Raw genomic sequence first — 24,650 nt, 5'->3', positions numbered from 1 at the left:
AAAAAGTTTGCTGTTGATAGTGTTTTTGACTTTAGTTTTTAGACTTTATCTGCGCTCATGTTATTTTCTTATCTAGGCTTGTAAATCTTCAGAGGATCCTCCTCCTGATTTTTTAAAAAATTTAATTTGATTTAATTTAATTAAATTTTGTTTTATTATTTTTTTAATGTTATTTTATTTTATTTTATTATTTATTTGATGTTATTTTATTTTAATAAACAAGCTTTATTTTGATGTTTTTTGAATGTCTTTTGGCATTATATTTACTGCATGATTGTCAGAGAGCATTAAAAACTTGCATGTGTGTGTGTGTGTGTACGTGTGTATGCATGTATGTAATTTTAAAAAAATATACATACAGCCTTTTTAGATGTGGGGCTATTGGCCTAAAATGGCCTGTGGCAGTAAGGATCTGATACTCATTAACACGGACAGAAAGAGGAGGTGTGGGGGGTGCTTAAAAAAGATAAGGACACTGCAAACTCTGCAAAGATAACAGATTTATTGATGCAATCTGCAGCAGGAGTGAATCTAGGTGATGAGGACATACTGGGGAACAGGTGGAGGAGGGGGGGGGTTTATGGTAACGTGGTCCACAAATCACAGACGCACAAAATCATCTAAAACAATTCAACCATTTGTTGTGTTTTCGAAAAAGAAAATCACAAACACAAAACATTAAAAGAGAAGTGAAATACATTTAATAAAAAATCGATCAAAAAACAATTTCACAAAAAGCAAAAATGAAAAAGTTTGTTGTTGATAGTGTTTTTGACTTTAGTTTTTAGACTTTATCTGCGCTCATGTTATTTTCTCACTCAGCAGATAGACACAGCTGCCCTGTGTGGTTTAAAAACACAACAAATAGTTGAAACTGTTTAACATTTAGTTTAGTTTATTTTAGATCTTTATTCCAAACCTGCCAAATAAAATGAAAGAATAAAATTTAATTTAATTCACCTCACAGTACCTGTTGTGAGGTGCCTTTGTTAATAATATGCTTTGATAAAGTCATTAAAAAACAAAAGAAAACAATAGTCACTATACACACACACACACACACACACACACACACTATAGGATAAAGAAACACATGAGATGTTCTGGATATTTTGTCCATCTGTGTGTCTCTGGGGGGAAATCACGACCGTTAAACCGTCTTCCTCTTCAATCTGCCTTTGTTCTGAAAAAGTGCTTTCATTTTCTGTATATTTTATATCATTTTATTTGAATGAATTATCCGTTAAGCCGATCATAATGTTTTGCATTAAGATTTATAATCTCTAAAATAGCTCTTATCAGGGTAAATATTAAAGTTTTTATTAAAAAAAATTTGCTACATGTATAATTATTTCATAATTTTTTTCATGATTGTTTTTGTATCTTTGTATGTGAAGTGGATGAAATGTGACCACAGACCCCTTACTTTGTGGTTGAAACGAATGTCAGACTTTCACTTTCACTTGCATCTGCATATAAACCGCGACTCCCAACAAACTGAGTGAGTTAAACTGAGAGCGCTCTCCTTATAACATCTGTCAGCAGCCGGTAAGTGATCCAGCTTGACTTTAATGTGAAAACATTAATGAGTGCATGCTTTATTGCATGATTTATATTTTTTACAACACATGTACAAATGCTGCATGTCTCAGGATTTTATGAACTGTGATCTGCATCTTTGTTAACTTCAATAACACAATTATGCTGGTCGAACACTGATGAACAAATACCCTTCTGTCTGAATGTAATATACTATACACTATAAATTGTAATCTGCTGCTCACATTTCCTCTTTTTCTTTCAGCGTGAACAACCCAGCCTGAAGATGTCAGGTAGGCAAAAATCATCTAAAACAGAAGGTGGACAGATGAGTGTTTTTTAATTTCTGACTGAATTTGGTTTAGTTTATTTACACATTCACAACTATAGGGAGGACAGAAAAAATACATTTTAAAATTATGAATTGTGCAGAAGAGGTTAAAGCAGAAAAATGGCTTATGCAGATACATCCCATTTTAAATAACTCTAATCATTTATTCAAAAAATTAAACAAATTGCAACTTCAGTAACTGAAATTGAAAGCGAATTAATAATTTTGTATACAGTGTCTGTGAACAATACATCAATCTGTTGTTTGAATTATTAAGTAATTGTGTATTTGACTTTTAAGGAATTTTATGAGAAAAAAAGAACTTGTTTGAATATGAAAATAAAAAAAGTTTTCTGATTCTTTCTTTCAGACCGTGACGATCAGAGTAAGTTAAAACTTTTAATTTTTTTTGTTAGTCAAATAGAATTTATTCCACGAGGCTGTTGATTGTGGTGAGATTTCATAACTACATACACTATATCTATATCTATATGTGTGTGTGTGTGTGTGCGCGCGCGCATGCACGTGTATATAAGTCACATTAACACGTCAGTTCAGTTGTATGTGGCTCTTTGTGGCTCTGATTTTGGCAGTGGCAGCTTTGCTCTGTTGGCAGAAAATGTTTGAATCTACAAATTTCGGCCACATTATTACGGATCATATTTTATTTTTTGAAGCATGTTTTTTTCTTCATCATCACTACATCTTTTCAAAATATTGTCTTTTACATTAATGTTCTGCCTCTTTGTTTCTAACCCATGCAGTTGTGAAGGAGCATTTAAACATCGGTTCAGGCAGGACAGAGAAGTTGAAAAATCGTGATGTTTTTGAATACGCTGCTGCCGGCAGCTTCAACATTGAGGATGGGGCTGGAGTGTACGTCGGTGCAGGACTTGGCCATAAACAGACTCAACAGGGCAGTGTTGAGGCTCAATTCAAGGGGCCCAACGTCATCGCAGGAGTTGAATTTGGAAAAGATGTCAAAGTCATGGCTAAAGCAGACGTGGTCAGTACTTCAATCACTTCTGGGCCGGTGACCGCTACAGTCGGCGTGTCAGCAGACACCGGCGCCAGCATCGGCCTGTCAGGTGTAGAGGCAAAGGTGCTGGGAACAGGCTTCTCCATCGGTCGCAAAGTCGGCTTTTCTGTGCTTGGCACAGGGTTTGAAATTAAGCTATGGTAGATGTGACTTTGTGCCAAACACAGCTCTTGTGACTGTGTGATGTTGCTTCTCTTCTGACAAAAGCATTTGCAGTTTGCAGCGTTTATAAATTGAACTTGTTCTGACATTTCAAATCTCCACTGAGATATATTCCTTATTTCCAGTCCTCACTGCTTGTGTTATATACGTTAAACTTCAAGTGTTAAACTGCACAAATAAGATTGTTGTATGTTTACTTATCAGACGCCAGGACGCCACGATTCTTCCATTTCCTGCCAGCAACTTCCTGTTAGATCCGCTGGCGTCCACTTGACTTCATCATTGTTTGCTGATATTAAAGTACACTGAAGCAATGTCTCTTGTCTGTATGTTTTTTTTTAAACTGAACATCCTGCAGCTCGCAGTAGCAGAATAAGATCTAGCTGATTTGCCCCCGAGGTGTTTCTCAGGATGAACTCACGAACCTGCTGCAGACTTTGTTTGCATACTTGTCAAATCAGGAAAAAAAATGCAATCAATATTATTATTATTATTATTATTATTATTAAACTTAATTTGAGGCACCTTAAAAACAGAGTTTACAAACACGGCAAAGCAGAAGCAGGAGGAGTTTCTTGCAGAAGTAACATAAAAGCCAAACAGTAACACCAAACTAAGGCCAGACAAAAGAGAAACAGTTAAATAACAAAACCAGCAGCAACAGCCCATACCAATAAGAGTAAACATGTTATATATATGTATACACACATATATGTGTGTGTGTGTATGAGGGTCTTTTAGACCAAAACGTCTTTTTTTTTGTTCAATAAATATGTCTGCAGTGTGCAGGAGTCTTTCTCTTTGTTTTTTTCTTTGTTTATTTTATTTAAGTAAAAAAACAACAACAAAACAAGTATTTCTGACAGTGAAGTAAAAGATACAATAATGTATTAATGAAAACAAACTACTTTTGTGGACTACTTTTCAGCAGAGTATGATGTCATTGCTATTTTAAAATAGAAACTTTAATAAGAAGTCAGAGGTTACAGTAGGTTTTGTGCTGATTGTTGCTGGTCTCATATACAACTGAGGAGGTCGAGTCTTCACGTTTGAAGACCGGAGACGTCGTCTCATTTGTTGTAAACTAAAAAAAAAAAAGTACATTTAATGACAGACAGTGCAAGTACACGGTATCATCAGTCAAACATTCGGGATCTGAAAAAAAGGTCACCTCGATGTTTCCGTCACCTGACTGCTCCCTGCTGCTCAGACCTGTGAAGCACAGAGAGCAAACGCTGATTTCTCTGTGTGAGTGAATATTTACTGACAGCACAGATGGAGTCGGAGGGTAACTCACTCGTCTTCAGTTTGTAGAGGAGCAACAAAACAACCGCAAACAGCACGACCGCAGTGACACAGACGACCAGAGGCAGGACGAAACCTGGGCGAGGAAGAACAGACAGAGTTTATGTCAAAGGTCAAAATGAAAGGGAACATTTCTTTTATTATATACGGGTCATTTGTTTTGCCAAATAAAATTTAAGGGAAATGTAATGTTTTTACAGCTTTGGTCCCGACTGAAAAATCTGAATAACTATCGTTTGCATTGCCATGAAATTTAGTACAAACATTCCTGGTCCCTGCAGGATTAATTGCAATAATCTGTAGTTTTGTTTTAATAGACAAATCAAACGTGTACAAAATATCATGTAAAAGATACGGGACGGGTAAAAAAACAACGTATCTGAAAGATGCAGGTATATATGAGGTATAGAAATAAACAGATGAGAAAATACATCGATAAATAAAGAAAAATGCATGAAAAAAGAGAGATAACAAGGGTAGAAACACAAATAAAAGGGTACATTCAGGAAAAAAAGATGCATTATTATATAAAAGCTTATATTTGACTATTAAGTGAGCCTTCAATGCTGAGAGGAAAGATACAAACTTTAGGGGGTGACTTCACGAATTTATGTTTCTGACACTTGCATTTAAAATGACAGAATGACTCAGATATTAGACAGCGTGATTGTTTGTTATCATTGAAACAGATGAAATCCCTGAGGCGCGAGGAGTAGCTGAAGTTTGAGGTTTCAGTGAGGTTAGAGGCCAGCTCTATCTGAAATCTTTTTGATGTTTCACGTTTTAAAAAAAGAGATGATTAATAGTTTATATGTTATGTTTGCAAAAGGAGCAGGAAGTGTCCATGTGATTAAACTTAGCACCCAGTCGCTGGTATTTCTTTAGTGTCAGTTCGTTGTGTTTGGGCCTTAAGGAGCGGAAACGTCAGTGTGCAGGACTTTCACCTGCTCCGTTTCTGCCAGTTTATCCCCCTGAATCGTACTCACTGGACCTTTAACGTTTTCAAAGATTTAAATATCACATTTAGCATGTGGACATTATAATTTGTGGAGGACAGACAGAGTCTCTGCAGGTTTGAACCTGTGACGCTGTGAGCTGCGGGCTGCTTCACGGCCTCCGGGAGAGTCTTTGGAGCTGTGAATTACATAAAAAAATCACATACGTGTTAATTCTGATTATTTCTGGTTCGTTCGTGAGCACAGACAAGCATTTTCTGAACTGATAATGTGCCGGCTAAATTTGTCAGGGTATTTAAAGCATCGGCAGCTGCGAGCGAACTGTGAAAATGTTCTGCAGACCTCCAAAAAATGGAAATGAAAGAGACTTTAACCCCTTAACACCTGGATTGACATCAGTTTTCTTGTGCTGCACTTGAATGCCTTTTACAAGCATTTAAAGCTCCAAAATCTGAGAAACCAGTTTGGTGTCCTTTGAAAACATGGGAATACATTGCAGTGAACAACCTGACAAGAAATGTCCCAAAATTTACAAGACAAAAATGAGTAAAAGGTGACTTGAAAATGACTTAAATATGTTCTGGAAGGATTATTACTTATTATTATAATATTTTTTTAAAAAATGGGAAAATGTCCAGAATACTGTATAAACATATCATATACATATGTGTGTGTGTGTGTGTGTGTGTGTGTACACACATTATATATGTATATGTATGTATACATGTATGTGTATGTATATATATACGTTGGGCTGCATTTCTTGTATGAAAGGTGCTATACAAATAAAGTTTTTATATATTTATATATACATATACACACGTAAATAATGTTACAGAAAAATATTTTATTTAAATTCAAACTTTTTTGTACTTTTAAAGGTCATTTTCTTGTTTATTTTTGTTTCTTAGTTTTATTTTCTTGTGGCTTATTTTTTTAGGTCATTTTCTTTTCTTCTACTTTTTATTCATTTCTTGCAAGTTGTTTGGCCGTCTCTTGTGAAGTTGTTCTTTTGTTTGCTTCCCAAGTTTTTGAAAGAAATTAAGCAAATTTACCCTTGTTTGAAAGGGTTAAACCACGCAGTTGTAGACGCTCTGCAGACAGTTTTTATTTCACAGTGTGCATGTTACTCACTGAGTGTACACAACTCACAAAGCCTCAGCAGAAACTCACCCTCTGTAACTGTGACCTCAAACGCCTGGTACGAATCAGGTAAAAACCGTCTTTCCAAACCGCACCTGTACCGTCCTGAGTCGGACGTGGTCAGCCGAGCGATGCTCACATGCAGGACTGCAGAAAAACTTCCTGCATTATATTCGATGCCGTATCTGCCGCTCTGAGCTCTGTCGCCGTCTGTTTCAATGAGGACGTCTTCCTCCCGACACTCGTCCTTACAGAGGAACTTTCTCCTGCCAAAGAGGCTGAAGCGACACGCAACCAGGACGCTTCCTCCCTCCGTGCGGACGAACTGAGAGTTTGCACCGTCGAGCTCGCTGTTTCCGTCGCACAGAGCTGTTGAAAACAAGAGCGGGAAAAGTTATGATCGTGACATAATGTGTCGCAATTTACTGTAAAACAGTAGTTTAGAGTACACACATCTACAGGCCCGCGCACAGAGACTTACGGCGTCTGCGGGCGCGTGCCCGAGCGGGTGACGTGTGGTTTAGCGCTTCGCTAACTTGCACTGCCCTCTAAAAAAAAAAATAATCTTGAGGCTCTTTTAGACTTTTTAAATACCACTGAAGTGGATGGCTTGAGTCTAGATTGTGAAATGAATCGTTTTGCTCACAAAAAATTATCCACTGATTTACAGACATCTCTTTCCCGATGTAAGTTAATGGAGCGGTGAAAAGGATGATGTTTATATATGAAAGATTATATATATATATATATATATATATATATACACATATATAAAGGATATATTTTTGTAGCCCAACCCGGAAGTTAGCATCCCACTTCTTCCATCTTCAAAAACCTGATGGGATTTCTGAATGGGATTATCGCCAAAAATAAGCTCTGTGAGGAACCCAAATTTATGATACTTACACCTTTAGTTCAGCACGATGATATTCACAGATGATTTGTGTGTTTTGAAGCGTAAATGAAATGGCCAGAAGCAAAAAGCTATTGTTAGGCTATAATAATAATGATAATAATAATAATAATAACTTTATAACTTTACCTTTAAAAACAGTCTACAAAGTGATTTGACAAGGCAAAGCAGAAGCGAGAGGAGTTTCTCACAGAAGTAACATGAAAAAAGAGAAACAATCACAAATCAAAAATAACAACAGCAACCATCCCAGTATGAATAAATGCTGTTCGAAAAATATTTGCAGTAAACACAGAAATAATAGTACTAGTAATAGAGTTAAACATGGCCAGAGCAGCATAAGAAATATGAATTAAATGATAAAAATGATTAGATAAATAAATAAAATAAAAAAATACCTAAATGAATAAGTAGATGAATAAAATACAGAAATTAAAAGAGATTTAAAATAAAATTAAAATAGATGACATCAAACAAACGGACTACATCGTGGACGCACAACTTAAACGTTGTCATTTTTGATGGATTACAGGTGAGATCAATAACAGTGAAAAGAAATGGACATGAGACACATCCAGTTTGTCGGATCTCACCTGATAAGAGGCAGACGAGGAGAACGTGGTCGAGCTTCATTCTGAATTTAATCCTAATGAAGTAAAATCATGAAATTGTTTTTATTTTATTTTTTTTATCACTTCAGTTCTTCCAGTCTTTGTTAGTCGGATCAATCAGGAAGCTGCTCAGTGTGAGTTCCCTCTTCCTCCCTGCAGTTTAAACTGTTTATAGCTTCATCTACACCCACAGTATGATGATGATGATGATGATGATGATGATAATAAGGGTTTCTTAATTTTTTTAAAATTTTTTAATTTAACTTTTAATTTATGCTATTGTTTTTTTTTTTAAATCTTGTGTTTTTCTTTTATTGTCTGATTTCCTTTGTTGCAGCCTTGATTGCTAAATAAAATATTAAATAATATTAAATATCAAAATATTAAGATACTGATGAGATAAGTTTTTGATATATACCTTTGGGTAAAATAATTTTATATTAATCATTTAATAAAAAAAAATATTCTTTTGAATAATCGATAAATCAGTTGTTAGATTAGTCAAGGAAAAAAATAGGTGCAGTATAAAAAGATTTATTATTATTATTATTATTATTATTGTTATTTTTATTATTGTTGTTGTTGTTATTGCAAACTCCATCTAAAAAGAGATCAAAAAGACATCAGGTGTCTCTTTCACAGTCAGTCACTTCCTTCTTGTGGTGTTACAGCAGAACGATGTGCAAGTTTTATTTATAGAGACCAAAACTACGCGGTGCTAACAGGGAAATTAAAAATCCTTTACTCTTGCTCTAATTCACAAACTTTAAAAAGGAAGCTCGAAAATTAACTTAAATAAGAAAAAAGAAAATTAAAACAAAAACAAAAAACAAGTTCAACAGTTCAAAACAGTTCATAATTGTCCTTTAAAAAGTCACACATTGAGACTTTAGAAAGTCTTTGTTTTTCTTTTGTAATTTAACTAGGACCCCTTGGGTCTTTCTTTCATGCCAATTTACTTGTAATGATCATAATTATTAATTATTAAATTAGGAAAACATAAAGTTTTGTGGACAAGAAATCAGAGTTTTGGATTAAAAGTTAAATTATTCTTGCCAAAATATTCTATTTACAAATCTGACATTTCAAAAACAAGACCTATATGTCCTGCTTTTCTAAATTATTATTATTATTATTATTATTATTATTATTATTATTATTATTATTATTATTATTATTAATATTAATATTAATATTATTATTATTTGTTGACAAAAAATATGTAATATGCTGTAAAATTAGAAAGGCCCTGCATCTTTATGAATATCTGTGTAACTTCATTCCTAAAATGGCTTATCTTATTATATTTTTCTTGGTCCTCTTATTATTTATTTCTGTCTCTTAGTTTGCTCTGTTTTCTTAATACTGAAATCTCTATTCATGTCATATGGGGTGCTTTTTGACTTTACAACACATTTCAACTTATTATTTTAAACGTACAGCTTATTTGTGACTAAAGTAAAGTATTTATTTACTGTCGTATTCTTTTACGTTTAATTTTACTTGAATAAAAAGTGTTTTATTATTAGTAAAATATAAATAAATACAATTGTTAATAGACACTGTTGCTGGCTGAAATTCAGGTGAAGAAGCAGCAGGTGGAGGTGGAGGCTGCCGCGTGCAACGAAGACAGAAGAAGAAGAAGAAGCAGCAGCGCGTGAGCGGCCGGTAGCTGTTACCTGTTACCGTCACCTGCCTGTCAGATATAGTTCAACGTAGTTTGGTCCCACAGTGACACAATGACGAGGAGCAGTTTTAGGATACATGTTTTGAACGATGTCATCAAGCTGTGAGTTTGCGGGTGGAAAAATGATTTTTATTCCGAGAGCGAAAATACTCTCAGTTCTGGATTTTGACGTTTTTTTGTTGTTTTTCCACCAGAAACAAATGACACGCCACACCTGATTTTAAGGTAAGACTGCTGACTGTGTTACTGCGCCTTTATGGCTCTGTTTTTGAATTATTGAAACGTTTAACCCTTGTGTTGTCTTGGGAAAGTTGACAGTTGCAGTTCAAACAGCTGCATTAAAACAGACGCGCCGCACGGAGGCGCTGCAGCAGCGACAGCCACAAACATCAGGACTCACGCGCATCCTGTTAAGTTATAAAGTCAAACAAAAAATAACTTCATAGGAATTTATTATTTATGTCTTTGGTGTTTTGGCTTTAAACTCATTTTGTTTTGATTGCTGTGAGCCCAAGAAGAAATTAGTTCAGTGTAAGGCTGCAGCTAAGATGTTTTTAAATTATCTATTTTATCTGCTGATTATTTTCAGAATTATTTGCTTAATTGTTTGTCAATAAAATGTAAAAAGAAAAGTGAAAATTTCTTTTATAATTTCCCACAGCCCAAATGTGACGTCTTCAGATGTTTAGTTTTGTCCAACCAACAGTCCACCCCCCGAAAATATTACATTTACTGTCATTTATGACAAAGAGAACCATCAAATCATCACATTTGAGAATTTCCAACCAGCTAACTTTTTTTTTTTTTTTTTTTTTTTTTACAAAAAAAAAAGTTTGGGTAACTAAAATAGTTTTTGACTCATTTTCTGCTGACTGACTAATCACTGCAGCTCTAGTTATATTTATTTATTTTTCTGCAGCAATGGAGTATTTGGTTCTGACTAAAAATGCTGGTTCTGGCTGCTGCAGTATATATTTCTTTACACAAAAACAGAGAATTAAAGTATTTAAGGAACTTTGGTGTATCATCTAAATAAGGTAAAATAAAGTGCAATAAGATACATATCAAACAATAAAATGACAATTTAGACATCAGGACAAATTACAAGAAATATAATGAATCTAAATAAGATGAAAAAAGTATAACAGTCCTAAAATGTCAGCAGATAAAAATCAAAAACAGGATTTAAGACAAAACAGTCAAACAGTGTTTGACTGAACATTAAATACTGTTTCAAAATGTGCCTTTATAATATCACAAATTTAATGACGTTTCAGTCCTTCTCATTGAGTGCTATTTTATTGATAATTGTTTTTGTATTAATTAAATATCTTCTTGATATTATCTACACTTACCTTTCGTTAGGTTTTGAATGAGCAAGCTTCAGCAAATGAAACTTGGTTTCAGGAATTATACCGTACCGATTAGCACAATCTGATTTTTTTTTTAGATGAAAGTAACTGTTGGGAGTTTGTGTTTTAGATGTTTTTGTGAAATTTAAAACAAAAAAATAAATAAAATAACGTAATTTATTCATTTTTTATTCATTCACTGTTATTATTAATTAAATTTATTTAGTCATTTTTTCTTTATTCTCTTACTCTCTACTCTGAAAATACACTCAAAGATCATGACATTTATCCTGCTTTACACGCATACAGTTCCAGTTTAAAATCATACCTGAAACATAAGCTGAAATATACGCTTGATAACGTGAGGAGGGGAGTGGAGGTCTGGGTGTGATGTTTTTGGAGGAGGAGCTCCATCATTTAGAGAAGTGAGAAGTTCTCGGTTTGGCAGTAAAGGCGGAAAAGAGGCAGCGTTAAACCATCACAGCTTCAAACATGAACGCCCGTCACGCTCTGATCTGCTTCTTCCTCCTCTGTGAGTACACTCACTTTCTGTTTCTGTCATCTATATTTTCTCTATTCTCATACATTCTCATTTTTCTTTTTTTTTCTTGAGTCTTTATTCTCTTTTTTCTATTTGTGGTCCGATAAACAGCAGACAGGAAAGCGTTTCTCATGAGTGGACTCTGTTTCATCACCTCTTGCCTCAGTTGAAGAGTTCGTTGTTGGTTTCTGTGGTTAAACATGGTGGTCAGACTTTTTAAAAATGTCTTAACGGTGAAAAACTTAGAACTTGGACTTAAGTAAAAGCAGAAATACCAAATTGTTAAAGTATAGAAGTACAAAGGTGTTACAAGAATATACTTAAAGTACTCATTCTGCAGATTGGTCCATTTCAGAGTCACGTATTTAATGTTTGATGCATCTTTTAACGTTGCAGCTGGTAAGAAATTGAGTTCATCTTAAATGCTTCGTACACTGCGGGCAGCTTGTGGATTTCCTCTTGTGAACAGCATGAAGGCTGCAGTAAACCTGCAGATACTCTTTTAATTTTCTGCATATTTGTGGCTGTTTTACTTCAGTCGATGCATTAGATGCCATTTGTGATTTTCTGTGACTCAACAAACTTGAAACCCATCACAGTACTTCTGTTTAAATACATTTATCACAAAGAGGAACCCATTGTTTGGCTAATAGACCTAAATTCAGCAAAAAGAAGAGAAGTACAGAAACCCATAGAAAAAGTCTAACAGCGTCCTGAAAGCTGCAGTTTTTGACTTCCTTAAATTTCTCAGTTTACTCTGCTGAAGAAAAAAAACATCTCAGCTCCAGAAGAAAAGCAGCATTGCAGCAATAAACCTTTGGTAGCTGCCTCACTGATGCACTCTTAAAAATATATTTCATAAACTACTGATTTGTTTGATTATTGTTTGTAGACTTCAGTTTCTTGGTAAACAGAATATTTAAGACAATTAGGAAACCCTTTTTTACCTACAAAAAGCAGTTAAAAAATGAAAATATCACAATTCTACATTATTTAGGAGGTTACGTTTCAGTGAGTTGCAAACAAAAATAAAAAGAGGAAAAAAGAAAGTGCATCTGTTCAAACTCTCCCTCCAACTACTCCAGGTGGAGCTGTTATCTGAGTACGGATGCACATGAGTAAAAAGATCAATTGGCATCAATTGAATAAGTTGGGATCAATCAAAATCAAATGACATAAGCTGCACATTCAAGCTGCTGTTTCCACTGACTTTGAATGCGATCAGGCGGATGAGTGCGACACCTTTTTCCCTGTGAAACTCCACAAGTGTTCACTTCACCTGACTTTCTGTCAGCACGAGGGTGAGCAAATGATGACTGAATGTTCATTTTTGGGTGAACTATCCCTTTAAGACAATACAAGGTCAATTTCAGAAGCAGCCTGACTGCATTCAAAGTCAATGGAAACAGAAACTTGAAAGTGTTGTCTTGTGTTTCGGTGAAATATCCCTCTAAAACAGAGTGGTTGTGTGTGTTTTAATTATTGCTGACTGAGGTAATTAATTGGTACAATTCCCATTTGCAGAGTTGTTTTTTTTTCTTGGTGGAGCATCTGAATGTGAGATTATGTTGCTCGATATCTTTGATGAAAGAATCCAAAATAAATTTCTGCTGTATTAAATTGTTTCCCTCCGTCATGAATTGGGGTTGAGTCGGCAGCTCCCAGTATGGCTGTGGATCTGTGAAAATATGAAGCAAATCAGACTGCAACATCATAGAGGAAGTACAGATATTAACTATGTATTGTTTATCTTTTCAGCAGCACTGCGGGACACTGGTGTCATCAGTGCAAAAATCCTCACAGAAACTGAAGGAGGAAACATCACAGTTGACTGCTCCTTCGGTTACTCTGGAAAGAAGAAGCTCTTCTGTAGAGACGAGTGTGAAGACGGAAACGTTCTCATTGAAACAGAAGAGGACACGGATCAGAGTGGCAGATACAGCATTAAATACGAAAAAAGACGTTTTTTCCAATATGACCATTTGTATGTGACCATCACAAAGCTGATGAAGTCGGACTCAGGACGGTACAGATGTCGTTTGGATGACTCTTGGTCTTCAGATTTCCTGTTTGAGATCAGAGTTAAAGATGGTGAGTTTCTGTTGGGAGTGATGGAATTAGTGTTAACAGTCTAGTCAAGTGTCGTCTAAAAATAGTATTTAGAGCTGCATATTTTTATCATAACTGTTCTTTAAAAAAACAAACAGTTAATCTGTAAACTATCTGATAAAGTCTGGCTGTCTTAAGCTAAAGCTGATTTTAACTTTGCTGCACCAAACACACTGATCCCTTTCTGCATTTACCTGTATGAGAGAATAGTTCTCTACACATCAAACAGGTGCAAGGCTATCAAACAAAGTAACGTCTGCACGCTCACTCCACGCCACGCGAGTTTGGTGAAGACAACGTTTCCATCCTGGATCTTCCTCAGGTCAATAACCTGTCTTCATGAACTTTGTGTGGCATGGAGTGAGTTTGCAGGTGTTACTTTTTACCTCACATCACTGAATGATGCCACAGATCTCTTTGTGTCTCTTCCATCGGTGTCTGATTGATTTATTGTTTTTTAATGTTTCACAGCTCCGACCTCTTCAAAACCAAACTGGACTCTCGGACCTGTTTCAGCGTCAGTCCCATCAGCCTCCACACCGACAACAACGCAGAGTTTAACCTCCAGATCAGGAAGCTCCACAGCTTCATCAGCCTCCCCTGAAGGCACCAATAATCCTCATCAGAGCCAGGTATCACCAGCTGCAGGAACAGGTATGTTTCATGTGTTTACATGTATGTTTACATGCGTACTGTGTTTATGCAAAAACATGTATTCTTGTGTGTATCGTAACATATTTTTGTCGTTGGTTTGAATGTTTCTCGTAGTTTGATTGTGAAGTTTTAGATATTGTATACTGAAACAGGAGGTGTAACAAACAAACGTGTTCTGCTGAAACAGCCGCAGGTCCGCTGCTGATTGTGAGTCTGACTCTGGTCGTCCTGTTCATCGTTTTATCTGTAGCGGTGCTGATATTCTGCAGGAAGAGGGCCAGTTCTCTGAAAGGTGAGGCTGCAGGAAACAATTCATCCTGGAATTGGTAAATGCAATGTGCACTTTTAAAGCGCTTTTTTAGTCTTTTAGTCTTTTGACCAATCAAAGCGCTTTCACACACACACACGCACACACACACACGCACACACACACACACGCACACAGGCGGCTGACACTACTGTACATGGTGCCACCTGCTACTCAGTAAGCACGCACTCTGATGATGCAGCATTGGGAGCGTTTTGGGGTTCAGTGTCTTACTCACGGATACTTGGACATGTTCTCAAACTGCTGACCTTCTGATGAGAGGACGACCCGCTCTTCCTCTGAGCCGCAGCCATGTTGCATAGAAAGACGTAATTGTTGGTGTTTCACTTTGTACTTGGCCTGATCATTTTTGGCTGGACCGCGGTCGCAGCGCTTCTCATGGGGTTTTCTGGTCAGTGTGACAGATGTGACGCAGCTGTTTCCCTGTTGGCCGTTGTTCTTTCAAATTAAATAGGCGCTGAAACGGTGGACACGCTGACAGAAGCTGACGTTCCTGTGTTACTGTCACGTTATTCCTCATTTTCTTTAAGCAGTGAAACATGGCAGCATGGTGGAAAAAAAACAAGATAGACGAGCCATCGGCGGTCGTTCTGTCAGTTTTGGACGGAGAAGAGTGAGAGGATCACCTCATGTTAGTTTGAGGAACAGCCGTTTCTTTAACACACGAGCCTACGTTCATTTGGACGTTATCTGATACGTATCACAGTGTCTGAACGTGTGGCGCTGCCGTTACGGAGAAGAAGAAAATCAGACACTGATTGAAACTGAAGTGAATATTATGTGTTACAGTTTTGGACCGGGTACCGCCGCAGAAAAACTATCAGCGGATCTTGGCTCTGATAGCGGCTGAAGGCAGCACAGCCTCCGCCGGTCCCACGGGGACGTTAATTTCCGGGTCCGAGCGGAGCTGCAGAGGGAGGATGTATCCTCAGGTACAGCTCCAGAGAAAGCAGCTCCACTCCGCTGTTTGACTGCGTCTAACGTAACATATATTTTAGGGAAGCTAACTCGCATGCTCGTCCGTCTCATGCTGTCATGACACCAAAGCAAATCTCAAGCCAAAACACTGCGACAGCACAAGTGTTGGACAATCGTAATGCAGTGAGCCAGTTTGACTGTAGAATACAGCTGATTATTTGACAACCGAGCGGCGCTCCGTTATCGTGGATCACCCGATCGCTCGACAGCGCGGTTAGAGAGAGACGCACAAACAGAGCGTAGCTTCTCCTCACAGCACCAAAGTGACTAAATTAACCAACAGCCAAATATTCAGCGACTTAAAGTGGAAAGTGACTTCTTTAGACTTTTTCTGCCGCCACAGGCACATTGATGCATCTTTTTTTCAACTTTTCTCTTAATTTAATATAAAATATATCTTCAGTTTACTCACCACTGTACACAGTCGAGCCATGTTTTGCTCATACATTACAAGCTGCTCGATGCTCATCTTTCTTAGTAGTATGAACCCACAGTTTCCTCCTCTCTGCCATGACCCCTTCCTGTTGCAAGTTTCAACAGCATAAACGCAGTTGACGTCATTTCTTTGCACATGTTGTAGGACATCCTGTGGAAACTGAGTATGCTGATGCCACAGAGGTGAGTCTGAGTCACTTTGGGACACCTCAGCATGATTAATGTTAGTGAAAGCACCTGATGATAATCATTAAAAAAAACCCTTCCTCCTGCAGACCATCCGAGTGTATGAGGAGATCCAAGAGGAGAACAGAGGGAGCAGACCTCCTCCTGTAGAAGTGTTTACAGTTTACTCTTACGCCAAATACGTCAAACCAAATGCAGTCGGAAGCTCTGACAAACACAGCTTTTTAACAGCAGCGGCTCCTCAGGCCACAGTAAGTCCGGTTTGAGGCCACATGCACTAAATAACTTGAGTTGTGGTGACAGTTAAATTTTTCACATATTTCACAAAGGATTTTTCTTTGTCCTGTGTTGTTGATTTTAATGCCTTTTTTTTTTTTATCCAGGCCTTGACATGTGGTCTGAGACAAATGAAAATACTTTTTTATTGTACAACAGAGTACATATTTTTGCAGAGACAGAGTAGGGAGAAGATTGTGGACATTATTTCAGTTTGTGTTTCTGATTTGGAAAGAAAGCAATGAGCGATGTAACAAGAAATGATCGAAAAATACCAGGAAATTAGGTAAAAATTAAATAATAAATAAATATTTCTATAACCTAATTTTACATGTATAATGGAATTTAACATGTTTTTTAATATAGATATTATTCTCTAATGTTTCTCTCTTTTTTAAAGATAATCTTCAGATTATTTTCTTGTCACCTTTTATTAATTTTTAGCAATTTATATCACATTCCATGCCAAGTTGCTGACTACCTTTTTCCCACATTATCAAAAGAAATCAAACAAATTTGCTTAGATTTCAAAGGTTTAATTGCTTGTGAAAGGTGTTTGGAGGCAGCACAAGAAAACTGATGTTGAACCAGGTTTCGAAGGGTTAAATTAACATAGTATGAGGGGACTTCTGTTTTGTTCATCAAGCTCAAAACAGGATACTAGGCAGTTTATGATCTTATCTAAAGTTTGAAGGAGGAAATACAGATACTCATCTTATCATTTACCAACAGGTTTGAAAATAAAACCCTGTAAATGGTTGCCATGAAGCAGCACACACGCAAAACAGGCGCGTGAACTCCAAATAAACGTTTCTGTTTCTTTCTGTTTCTTGCAGGCTGAAGACGAGTCGCGTAAACTCACCTACTCTGAGGTGGACTTTCCCGACGGTGCAGCCGCTTCGCTCCGAAGCGCCCCCTGTGGCGATAACGTCGTCTACTCTGTTCCTCGGGTCGAAGCGAGCTCGAACGGCAGCCACGGCGAAGACGCTTCGCCTCCTCTGTACTCTACCGTGAGTTTACATCCGCTGTAGCTTTAACGCTGTCAGCGGCCAACAGATGAACACAAAGTGGTTTAATGTTAAAACATACACAAAAAAAATCTGTATTTTTACCATTTCAGAGAACTGAGGTTATTTTGGTAACTGTTGCCTTAATTTAATCTGCTAAAATGTACAGTAAGCTATGTCAGATTATATATATTTTTTAAAATGTTAACAGTGACGATGAGATGTCTCTATAAACTTTATGAGTTTATTGTATCTGCAGAAATGTATATTTTTTTATTGCAGTTTTATACTGTATTTATTCTGTATTTTTTTTAAACAATAGTTGTTTGTAGGTGGTGCATCTAGTTACAATGAGAACAATGGTCCGTGACATTTTAAATTCCTGATATTTTGGTAACATTGAAAAAAGAATTGGCGTGTTTTTTCAAAAACATAAACTTGACATGAATAAAATGAAATAAAATAAATTTTGTAATTTAAAAAGTTTAAATAACTGGATTTGACTTTGTGTTCTGCAACAATACATTTAATTCCAGCTGCTGTGTAGCAGCGGGTCGGGGGCCGGCGTTTTTAGGAGCAAAGGGAAGATAAAGCCTAAACTAACAGCTCAGTTAAACATGTCCATGGAGAAGTGTTCAGAGATGGAGCGGGAAGAATAATGAGAAAATATCATTGATCCTTGAAATATACATGACAGCAAGTTTTCTAAGTTTTATAGAATCACCCCTTTATATGTATGTGTTAACGTACGTGTGCAGGTGTGTTTATTTCTATTTTTATATGCAAACTTTATCTAAGTTTAAAGCGCTTTGTAACTGTTTTTTAATAAGTGCTATCTTTTTTATTTCTGTTATTATTATTATTAACAGATACAGAGAAGCAACATAAGCGCCCCCTCATGTTAATGCTGAGGATGTTGTCTACTTTGTGCCTCGGTGAAACAATGAAATGGCAGCACAGTTGTGAGAATAAAAAGTTACCAGTCAGTGAGTTCACTCAACTCAAAAAATATTTAAAGCTGGATATATTTTTTAGTTTATTATTTATTTATTTATTTTTTAACCTAAAAAAAGACATTTAGGGCTCAATAATGGACAAAACATAAATTTATTACATCTTTAAGGATGCATTATTGCATCTTTAATAAAAAATCACATATAAACTATATAGTTTATAGTTTATTTATTATGTATGTATATATTTATTTTATTTTTTTTAACAAAAAAAAGACATTTGAATGAAAATCATATATAAACTTACAGATTAGGAAATGTTAAAAACAAAAACCAATAGAGAGTGGAGGAGAGTGGATGTCAGTGTGATGTGTTTGAAGGAGGGACTCCATCATTTAAAGAAATAAGAAGTTCCTGGTTTGTAGTTGAAGAAGAAAGCGAGGCGTTAAACGTCACAGCTTCAAACATGAACGTCTGTCACACTTTGATGTGCATCTTCCTCCTCTGTGAGTACACTCTTCTGCTTCTGTCATTCTCTAAGTTTATTATGTCATTTTTCTTTATTTATTTACAGACGTTTAGTTAATTTTTGACAGCAGACGGGAAACAGTTTCTCGTGAGTGGACTCTGTGTCATCACATCCCTTATCAGTCTGGCATCATGTTTGTTTCCGTGGTTACACTTTATGTTCAGAGCTGGTGTTAGTAACTTTGAAATGTTACTTTTATAAAACTGTTTTGTTTCCGCTCGACAATCTGTGATCCACTATCATTAAGTTGCCTATTTGTTTTTATAGTTTTGCTGTTTTTCTCTGTCTTTCCTGCCTGATTGTCACAGCGTCTCTTTGAGCCGCACAACCGAACACTTCCTGTCTCATAGATATAGCAAAAAACTAACATTTATTACAAACTAAAAGAAAAATGAATTACAGAATTACACAGAATCAACCAATTTGAGAAAATAATTATTTTTTATTATTGTATTTCAACTAACTCCAGTAAGCCAGGCAATCAGCAATGCAATTTTCACATGATGAATCGAAAAAAAAAAAACTAAAATGGCACTCCACAAACCAATGGGTGACCTGATAGCTTTTTTAAAAGCAAATAAGCAAATCAAAATGCAACATTTTACAGGATGTACTGATAGTAACTATTGATTTTTCATCTTTTCAGCAGCACTGTGGGACACTGGTGTCATCAGAGCAGAAATCCTCACAGAAACTGAAGGAGGAAACATCACAGTTGAATACTCCTTCGGTTTCTCTGGAAGTAAGAAGCTCTTGCATGTTTTTTTCAGAATCTGCTGTGGAAACTGAGTTCATTAATGTCTCTGAGGTGAGTTTGAGTAAATCAGGACATTTCAGCATCATTAGTGTTTGTGAAACCAGCTGATATTAACATTAACCCCTCACTTCTTCCTGCAGACCAACCGCGTGTCTGAAGAGAGCAGAAAGGAAGACAGACGTAGCAGATCTCCTCCTACAGAAACGTCAACAGTTTACTCCCTCCCATGCAGCCAGTTTGCAGAAAGTCAGTTATAACTGTTGTAAGCTTTTATTTTTGGGTTTAAGAAAACAGCCTCTTTAGATTCACTCACTAAAAAAAAACTTGACAAGGTAACAGCTTCAATGTACAGCAGAGGATTTTCCTGATTCCTGAAAAGTACAACACTTAATGTTTCTGAGTAATGTGTTGGCCTTTGAACAAACAGGAAACAGGTCAGTGTCGAGAAAATTAAAAGCCACAAGCGTCATTACTTTGAAGAGGAAGTCCTCAGACTGAATGTGCTGTTCTTATTCTCCAGGTGAGTGAAGACTAAGTGAAGAGCAGTAGATATGGCGTCCTCTGTGCGTCTGTTGGTTCTGAAAGCTTACTTTAGAGGGTCCAGGCTGGCAGGGATGCTGTCTTTGATGTACTGGAGAACCAGTTTCTCAAAGCACTTCATCAGGATGGGGGTAAGAGGCACAGGGAGGTAGTCATTAAGACTAGACACAGCAGACTTTTTAGGTACAGGAATGATGATGGCTATGCTGAGGCAGGAGGGAACAGTCTCTTGTGAGAGTGAGATGTTAAAAATGCAATTAATGAGCTGATTCCAGCTGCTGTGTAGCAGCGGGTCGGGGGCCGGCGTTTTTAGGAGCAAAGGGAAGATAAAGCCTAAACTAACAGCTCAGTTAAACATGTCCATGGAGAAGTGTTCAGAAATGGAGAGGGAAGCATAATAAGAAAATATCATTGATCCTTGAAATATACATGACAGCAAGTTTTCTAAGTTTTATAGAATCACCCCTTTATATGTATGTGTTAACGTATGTGTGCAGGTGTGTTTATTTCTATTTTTATATGCAAACTTTATCTAAGTTTAAAGCGCTTCGTAACTGTGTTTTTTAATAAGTGCTATCTTAAAAATACATTATTATTTTTTATTTCTGTTATTATTATTATTACCAGATACAGAGAAGCAACATAAGCGCCCCCTCATGTTAATGCTGAGGATGTTGTCTACTTTGTGCCTCGGTGAAACAATGAAATGGCAGCACAGTTGTGAGAATAAAAAGTTACCAGTCAGTGAGTTCACTCAACTCAAAAAATATTTAAAGCTGGATATATTTTTTTAGTTTATTTATTATTTATTTATTTATTCATTTTTTAACCTAAAAAAAGACATTTAGGGCTCAATAATGGACAAAAACATGAATTTATTACATCTTTAAGGATGCATTATTGCATCTTTAATAAAAAATCACATATAAACTATATAGTTTATAGTTTATTTATTATGTATGTATATATTTATTTTATTTTTTTTAACAAAAAAAAGACATTTGAATGAAAATCATATATAAACTTACAGATTAGGAAATGTTAAAAACAAAAACCAATAGAGAGTGGAGGAGAGTGGATGTCAGTGTGATGTGTTTGAAGGAGGGACTCCATCATTTAAAGAAAGAAGTTCCTGGTTTGCAGTTGAAGAAGAAAGCGAGGCGTTAAACGTCACAGCTTCAAACATGAACGTCTGTCACACTTTGATGTGCATCTTCCTCCTCTGTGAGTACACTCTTCTGCTTCTGTCATTCTCTAAGTTTATTATGTCATTTTTCTTTATTTATTCACAGACGTTTAGTTAATTTTTGACAGCAGACGGGAAACAGTTTCTCGTGAGTGGACTCTGTTTCATCACATCCCTTATCAGTCTGGCAGCATGTTTGTTTCCGTGGTTACACTTTATGTTCAGAGCTGGTGTTAGTAACTTTGAAATGTTACTTTTATAACGACAATCTGTGATCCACTATCATTAAGTTGCCTATTTGTTTTTATAGTTTTGCTGTTTTTCTCTGTCTTTCCTGCCTGATTGTCACAGCGTCTCTTTGAGCCGCACAACCGAACACTTCCTGTCTCATAGATATAGCAAAAAACTAACATTTATTACAAACTAAAAGAAAAATGAATTACAGAATTACACAGAATCAACCAATTTGAGAAAATAATTATTTTTTATTATTGTATTTCAACTAACTCCAGTAAGCCAGGCAATCAGCAATGCAATTTTCACATGATGAATCGAAAAAAAAAACAACTAAAATGGCACTCCACAAACCAATGGGTGACCTGATAGCTTTTTTAAAAGCAAATAAGCAAATCAAAATGCAACATTTTACAGGATGTACTGATAGTAACTATTGATTTTTCATCTTTTCAGCAGCACTGTGGGACACTGGTGTCATCAGAGCAGAAATCCTCACAGAAACTGAAGGAGGAAACATCACAGTTGAATGCTCCTTCAGTTTCTCTGGAAGTAAGAAGCTCTTGCATGTTTTTTTTTCAGAATCTGCTGTGGAAACTGAGTTCATTAATGTCTCTGAGGTGAGTTTGAGTAAATCAGGACATTTCAGCATCATTAGTGTTTGTGAAACCAGCTGATATTAACATTAACCCCTCACTTCTTCCTGCAGACCAACCGCGTGTCTGAAGAGAGCAGAAAGGAAGACAGACGTAGCAGATCTCCTCCTACAGAAACGTCAACAGTTTACTCCCTCCCATGCAGCCAGTTTGCAGAAAGTCAGTTATAACTGTTGTAAGCTTTTATTTTTGGGTTTAAGAAAACAGCCTCTTTAGATTCACTCACTAAAAAAAAACTTGACAAGGTAACAGCTTCAATGTACAGCAGAGGATTTTCCTGATTCCTGAAAAGTACAACACTTAATGTTTCTGAGTAATGTGTTGGCCTTTGAACAAACAGGAAACAGGTCAGTGTCGAGAAAATTAAAAGCCACAAGCGTCATTACTTTGAAGAGGAAGTCCTCAGACTGAATGTGCTGTTCTTATTCTCCAGGTGAGTGAAGACTAAGTGAAGAGCAGTAGATATGGCGTCCTCTGTGCGTCTGTTGGTTCTGAAAGCTTACTTTAGAGGGTCCAGGCTGGCAGGGATGCTGTCTTTGATGTACTGGAGAACCAGTTTCTCAAAGCACTTCATCAGGATGGGGGTAAGAGGCACAGGGAGGTAGTCATTAAGACTAGACACAGCAGACTTTTTAGGTACAGGAATGATGATGGCTATGCTGAGGCAGGAGGGAACAGTCTCTTGTGAGAGTGAGATGTTAAAAATGCAATTAATGAGCTGATTCCAGCTGCTGTGTAGCAGCGGGTCGGGGGCCGGCGTTTTTAGGAGCAAAGGGAAGATAAAGCCTAAACTAACAGCTCAGTTAAACATGTCCATGGAGAAGTGTTCAGAAATGGAGAGGGAAGCATAATAAGAAAATATCATTGATCCTTGAAATATACATGACAGCAAGTTTTCTAAGTTTTATAGAATCACCCCTTTATATGTATGTGTTAACGTATGTGTGCAGGTGTGTTTATTTCTATTTTTATATGCAAACTTTATCTAAGTTTAAAGCGCTTCGTAACTGCGTTTTTCAATAAGTGCTATCTTAAAAATACATTATTATTTTTTATTTCTGTTATTATTATTATTACCAGATACAGAGAAGCAACATAAGCGCCCCCTCATGTTAATGCTGAGGATGTTGTCTACTTTGTGCCTCGGTGAAACAATGAAATGGCAGCACAGTTGTGAGAATAAAAAGTTACCAGTCAGTGAGTTCACTCAACTCAAAAAATATTTAAAGCTGGATATATTTTTTTAGTTTATTTATTATTTATTTATTTATTCATTTTTTAACCTAAAAAAAGACATTTAGGGCTCAATAATGGACAAAAACATGAATTTATTACATCTTTAAGGATGCATTATTGCAACTTTAATAAAAAATCACATATAAACTATATAGTTTATAGTTTATTTATTATGTATGTATATATTTATTTTATTTTTTTTAACAAAAAAAAGACATTTGAATGAAAATCATATATAAACTTACAGATTAGGAAATGTTAAAAACAAAAACCAATAGAGAGTGGAGGAGAGTGGATGTCAGTGTGATGTGTTTGAAGGAGGGACTCCATCATTTAAAGAAATAAGAAGTTCCTGGTTTGCAGTTGAAGAAGAAAGCGAGGCGTTAAACGTCACAGCTTCAAACATGAACGTCTGTCACACTTTGATGTGCATCTTCCTCCTCTGTGAGTACACTCTTCTGCTTCTGTCATTCTCTAAGTTTATTATGTATTTTTTCTTTATTTATTTACAGATGTTTAGTTAATTTTTGACAGCAGACGGGAAACAGTTTCTCGTGAGTGGACTCTGTTTCATCACATCCCTTATCAGTCTGGCAGCATGTTTGTTTCTGTGGTTACACTTTATGTTCAGAGCTGGTGTTAGTAACTTTGAAATGTTACTTTTATAAAACTGTTTTGTTTCAGCTAGACAGTCTGTGATCCACTATCATTAAGTTTCCTATTTGTTTTTATAGTTTTGCTGTTTTTCTCTGTCTTTCCTGCCTGATTGTCACAGCGTCTCTTTGAGCTGCACAACCGAACACTTCCTGTCTCATAGATATAGCAAAAAACTAACATTTATTACAAACTAAAAGAAAAATGTGCAAGTTGCAACCAAAAAAAATCTCAACAAAGTTTTCAAAATTACACAGAATCAACCAATTTGAGAAAATAATTATTTTTTATTATTGTATTTCAACTAACTCCAGTAAGCCAGGCAATCAGCAATGCAATTTTCACATGATGAA

At 36.2% G+C, this 24,650-nt stretch overlaps 4 protein-coding genes across 8 annotated transcripts in view; 3 read left to right on the top strand and 1 right to left on the bottom strand.

The window, feature by feature from the left end:
• The first annotated feature begins 1,430 nt into the window (after window positions 1-1,430).
• LOC148188650 (uncharacterized) lies at window positions 1,431-3,385 on the top strand. Its single transcript, XM_088081723.1, has 4 exons — window positions 1,431-1,548; window positions 1,805-1,832; window positions 2,241-2,255; window positions 2,635-3,385. The coding sequence occupies exons 2-4, from the start codon at window positions 1,826-1,828 to the stop codon at window positions 3,051-3,053; spliced, it is 441 nt and encodes a 146-aa protein (XP_087937849.1). The 5' UTR covers window positions 1,431-1,548; window positions 1,805-1,825; the 3' UTR covers window positions 3,054-3,385.
• LOC121966857 (uncharacterized) lies at window positions 3,074-8,138 on the bottom strand. The gene is made up of 6 exons (XM_088081722.1): window positions 7,982-8,138; window positions 6,506-6,844; window positions 5,457-5,510; window positions 4,369-4,452; window positions 4,243-4,283; window positions 3,074-4,155 (listed from the first exon to the last, which is right to left on the bottom strand). Exons 1-6 carry the CDS (start codon window positions 8,019-8,021, stop codon window positions 4,048-4,050), a joined length of 666 nt encoding a protein of 221 aa, XP_087937848.1. The 5' UTR covers window positions 8,022-8,138; the 3' UTR covers window positions 3,074-4,047.
• A 3,250-nt stretch (window positions 8,139-11,388) lies between these two features.
• Window positions 11,389-18,035, top strand: LOC121965690 (uncharacterized). Of its 3 annotated transcripts, none has more exons than XM_088081717.1 (7): window positions 11,389-11,570; window positions 13,338-13,670; window positions 14,160-14,342; window positions 14,593-14,634; window positions 16,229-16,266; window positions 16,359-16,520; window positions 17,382-18,035. In XM_088081717.1, the coding sequence occupies exons 1-7, from the start codon at window positions 11,531-11,533 to the stop codon at window positions 17,574-17,576; spliced, it is 993 nt and encodes a 330-aa protein (XP_087937843.1). In that variant the 5' UTR covers window positions 11,389-11,530; the 3' UTR covers window positions 17,577-18,035. The 3 variants fall into 3 exon arrangements, with proteins under 3 accessions (XP_087937843.1, XP_087937842.1, XP_042371751.2); XM_088081716.1 differs by having other exon boundaries at window positions 11,418-11,570; window positions 13,341-13,670; window positions 14,530-14,634; XM_042515817.2 differs by having other exon boundaries at window positions 11,426-11,570; window positions 14,530-14,634.
• Window positions 18,036-21,281: 3,246 nt separating this feature from the next.
• The window catches only part of LOC148188649 (uncharacterized), a 29,720-nt gene continuing 26,351 nt past the window's right edge, over window positions 21,282-24,650 (top strand). The window contains exons 1-3 of one of the 3 annotated variants that reach the window (XM_088081719.1): window positions 21,282-21,555; window positions 22,208-22,371; window positions 22,461-24,087. In XM_088081719.1, coding sequence (XP_087937845.1) covers window positions 24,048-24,087 — 40 coding nt within the window. In that variant the 5' untranslated portion in view covers window positions 21,282-21,555; window positions 22,208-22,371; window positions 22,461-24,047. Of the gene's footprint in view, window positions 21,556-21,784; window positions 22,372-22,460; window positions 24,088-24,650 lie in introns of those variants that run through there. The other 2 variants (XM_088081721.1, XM_088081720.1) reach the window with 2 other exon arrangements.

Source organism: Plectropomus leopardus, chromosome 9 (genome assembly GCF_026936395.1).
Source record: "Plectropomus leopardus strain MGB_pleo_1.0 chromosome 9, ASM2693639v1, whole genome shotgun sequence".
NCBI classification, from domain to species: domain Eukaryota; kingdom Metazoa; phylum Chordata; class Actinopteri; order Perciformes; family Serranidae; genus Plectropomus; species Plectropomus leopardus.
This window is presented reverse-complemented; position numbering and strand designations above follow the sequence as displayed.

Bases quoted from the DNA above. Each gene is read 5' to 3' on its own strand.
- LOC121966857 (XM_088081722.1), bottom strand. From the start codon at position 8,021: ATGAAGCTCGACCACGTTCTCCTCGTCTGCCTCTTATCAG. The intron at 6,845-7,981 runs GTGAGATCCGAC...TGTTTTCAACAG, and splicing joins CCTCGTCTGCCTCTTATCAG to CTCTGTGCGACGGAAACAGC. The intron at 4,156-4,242 runs GTGACCTTTTTT...TTTTTTTTTTAG, and splicing joins CAGGTGACGGAAACATCGAG to TTTACAACAAATGAGACGAC.
- LOC121965690 (XM_042515817.2), top strand. From the start codon at position 11,531: ATGAACGCCCGTCACGCTCTGATCTGCTTCTTCCTCCTCT. The intron at 13,671-14,159 runs GTGAGTTTCTGT...AATGTTTCACAG, and splicing joins TGAGATCAGAGTTAAAGATG to CTCCGACCTCTTCAAAACCA. The intron at 16,521-17,381 runs GTAAGTCCGGTT...TGTTTCTTGCAG, and splicing joins CAGCGGCTCCTCAGGCCACA to GCTGAAGACGAGTCGCGTAA.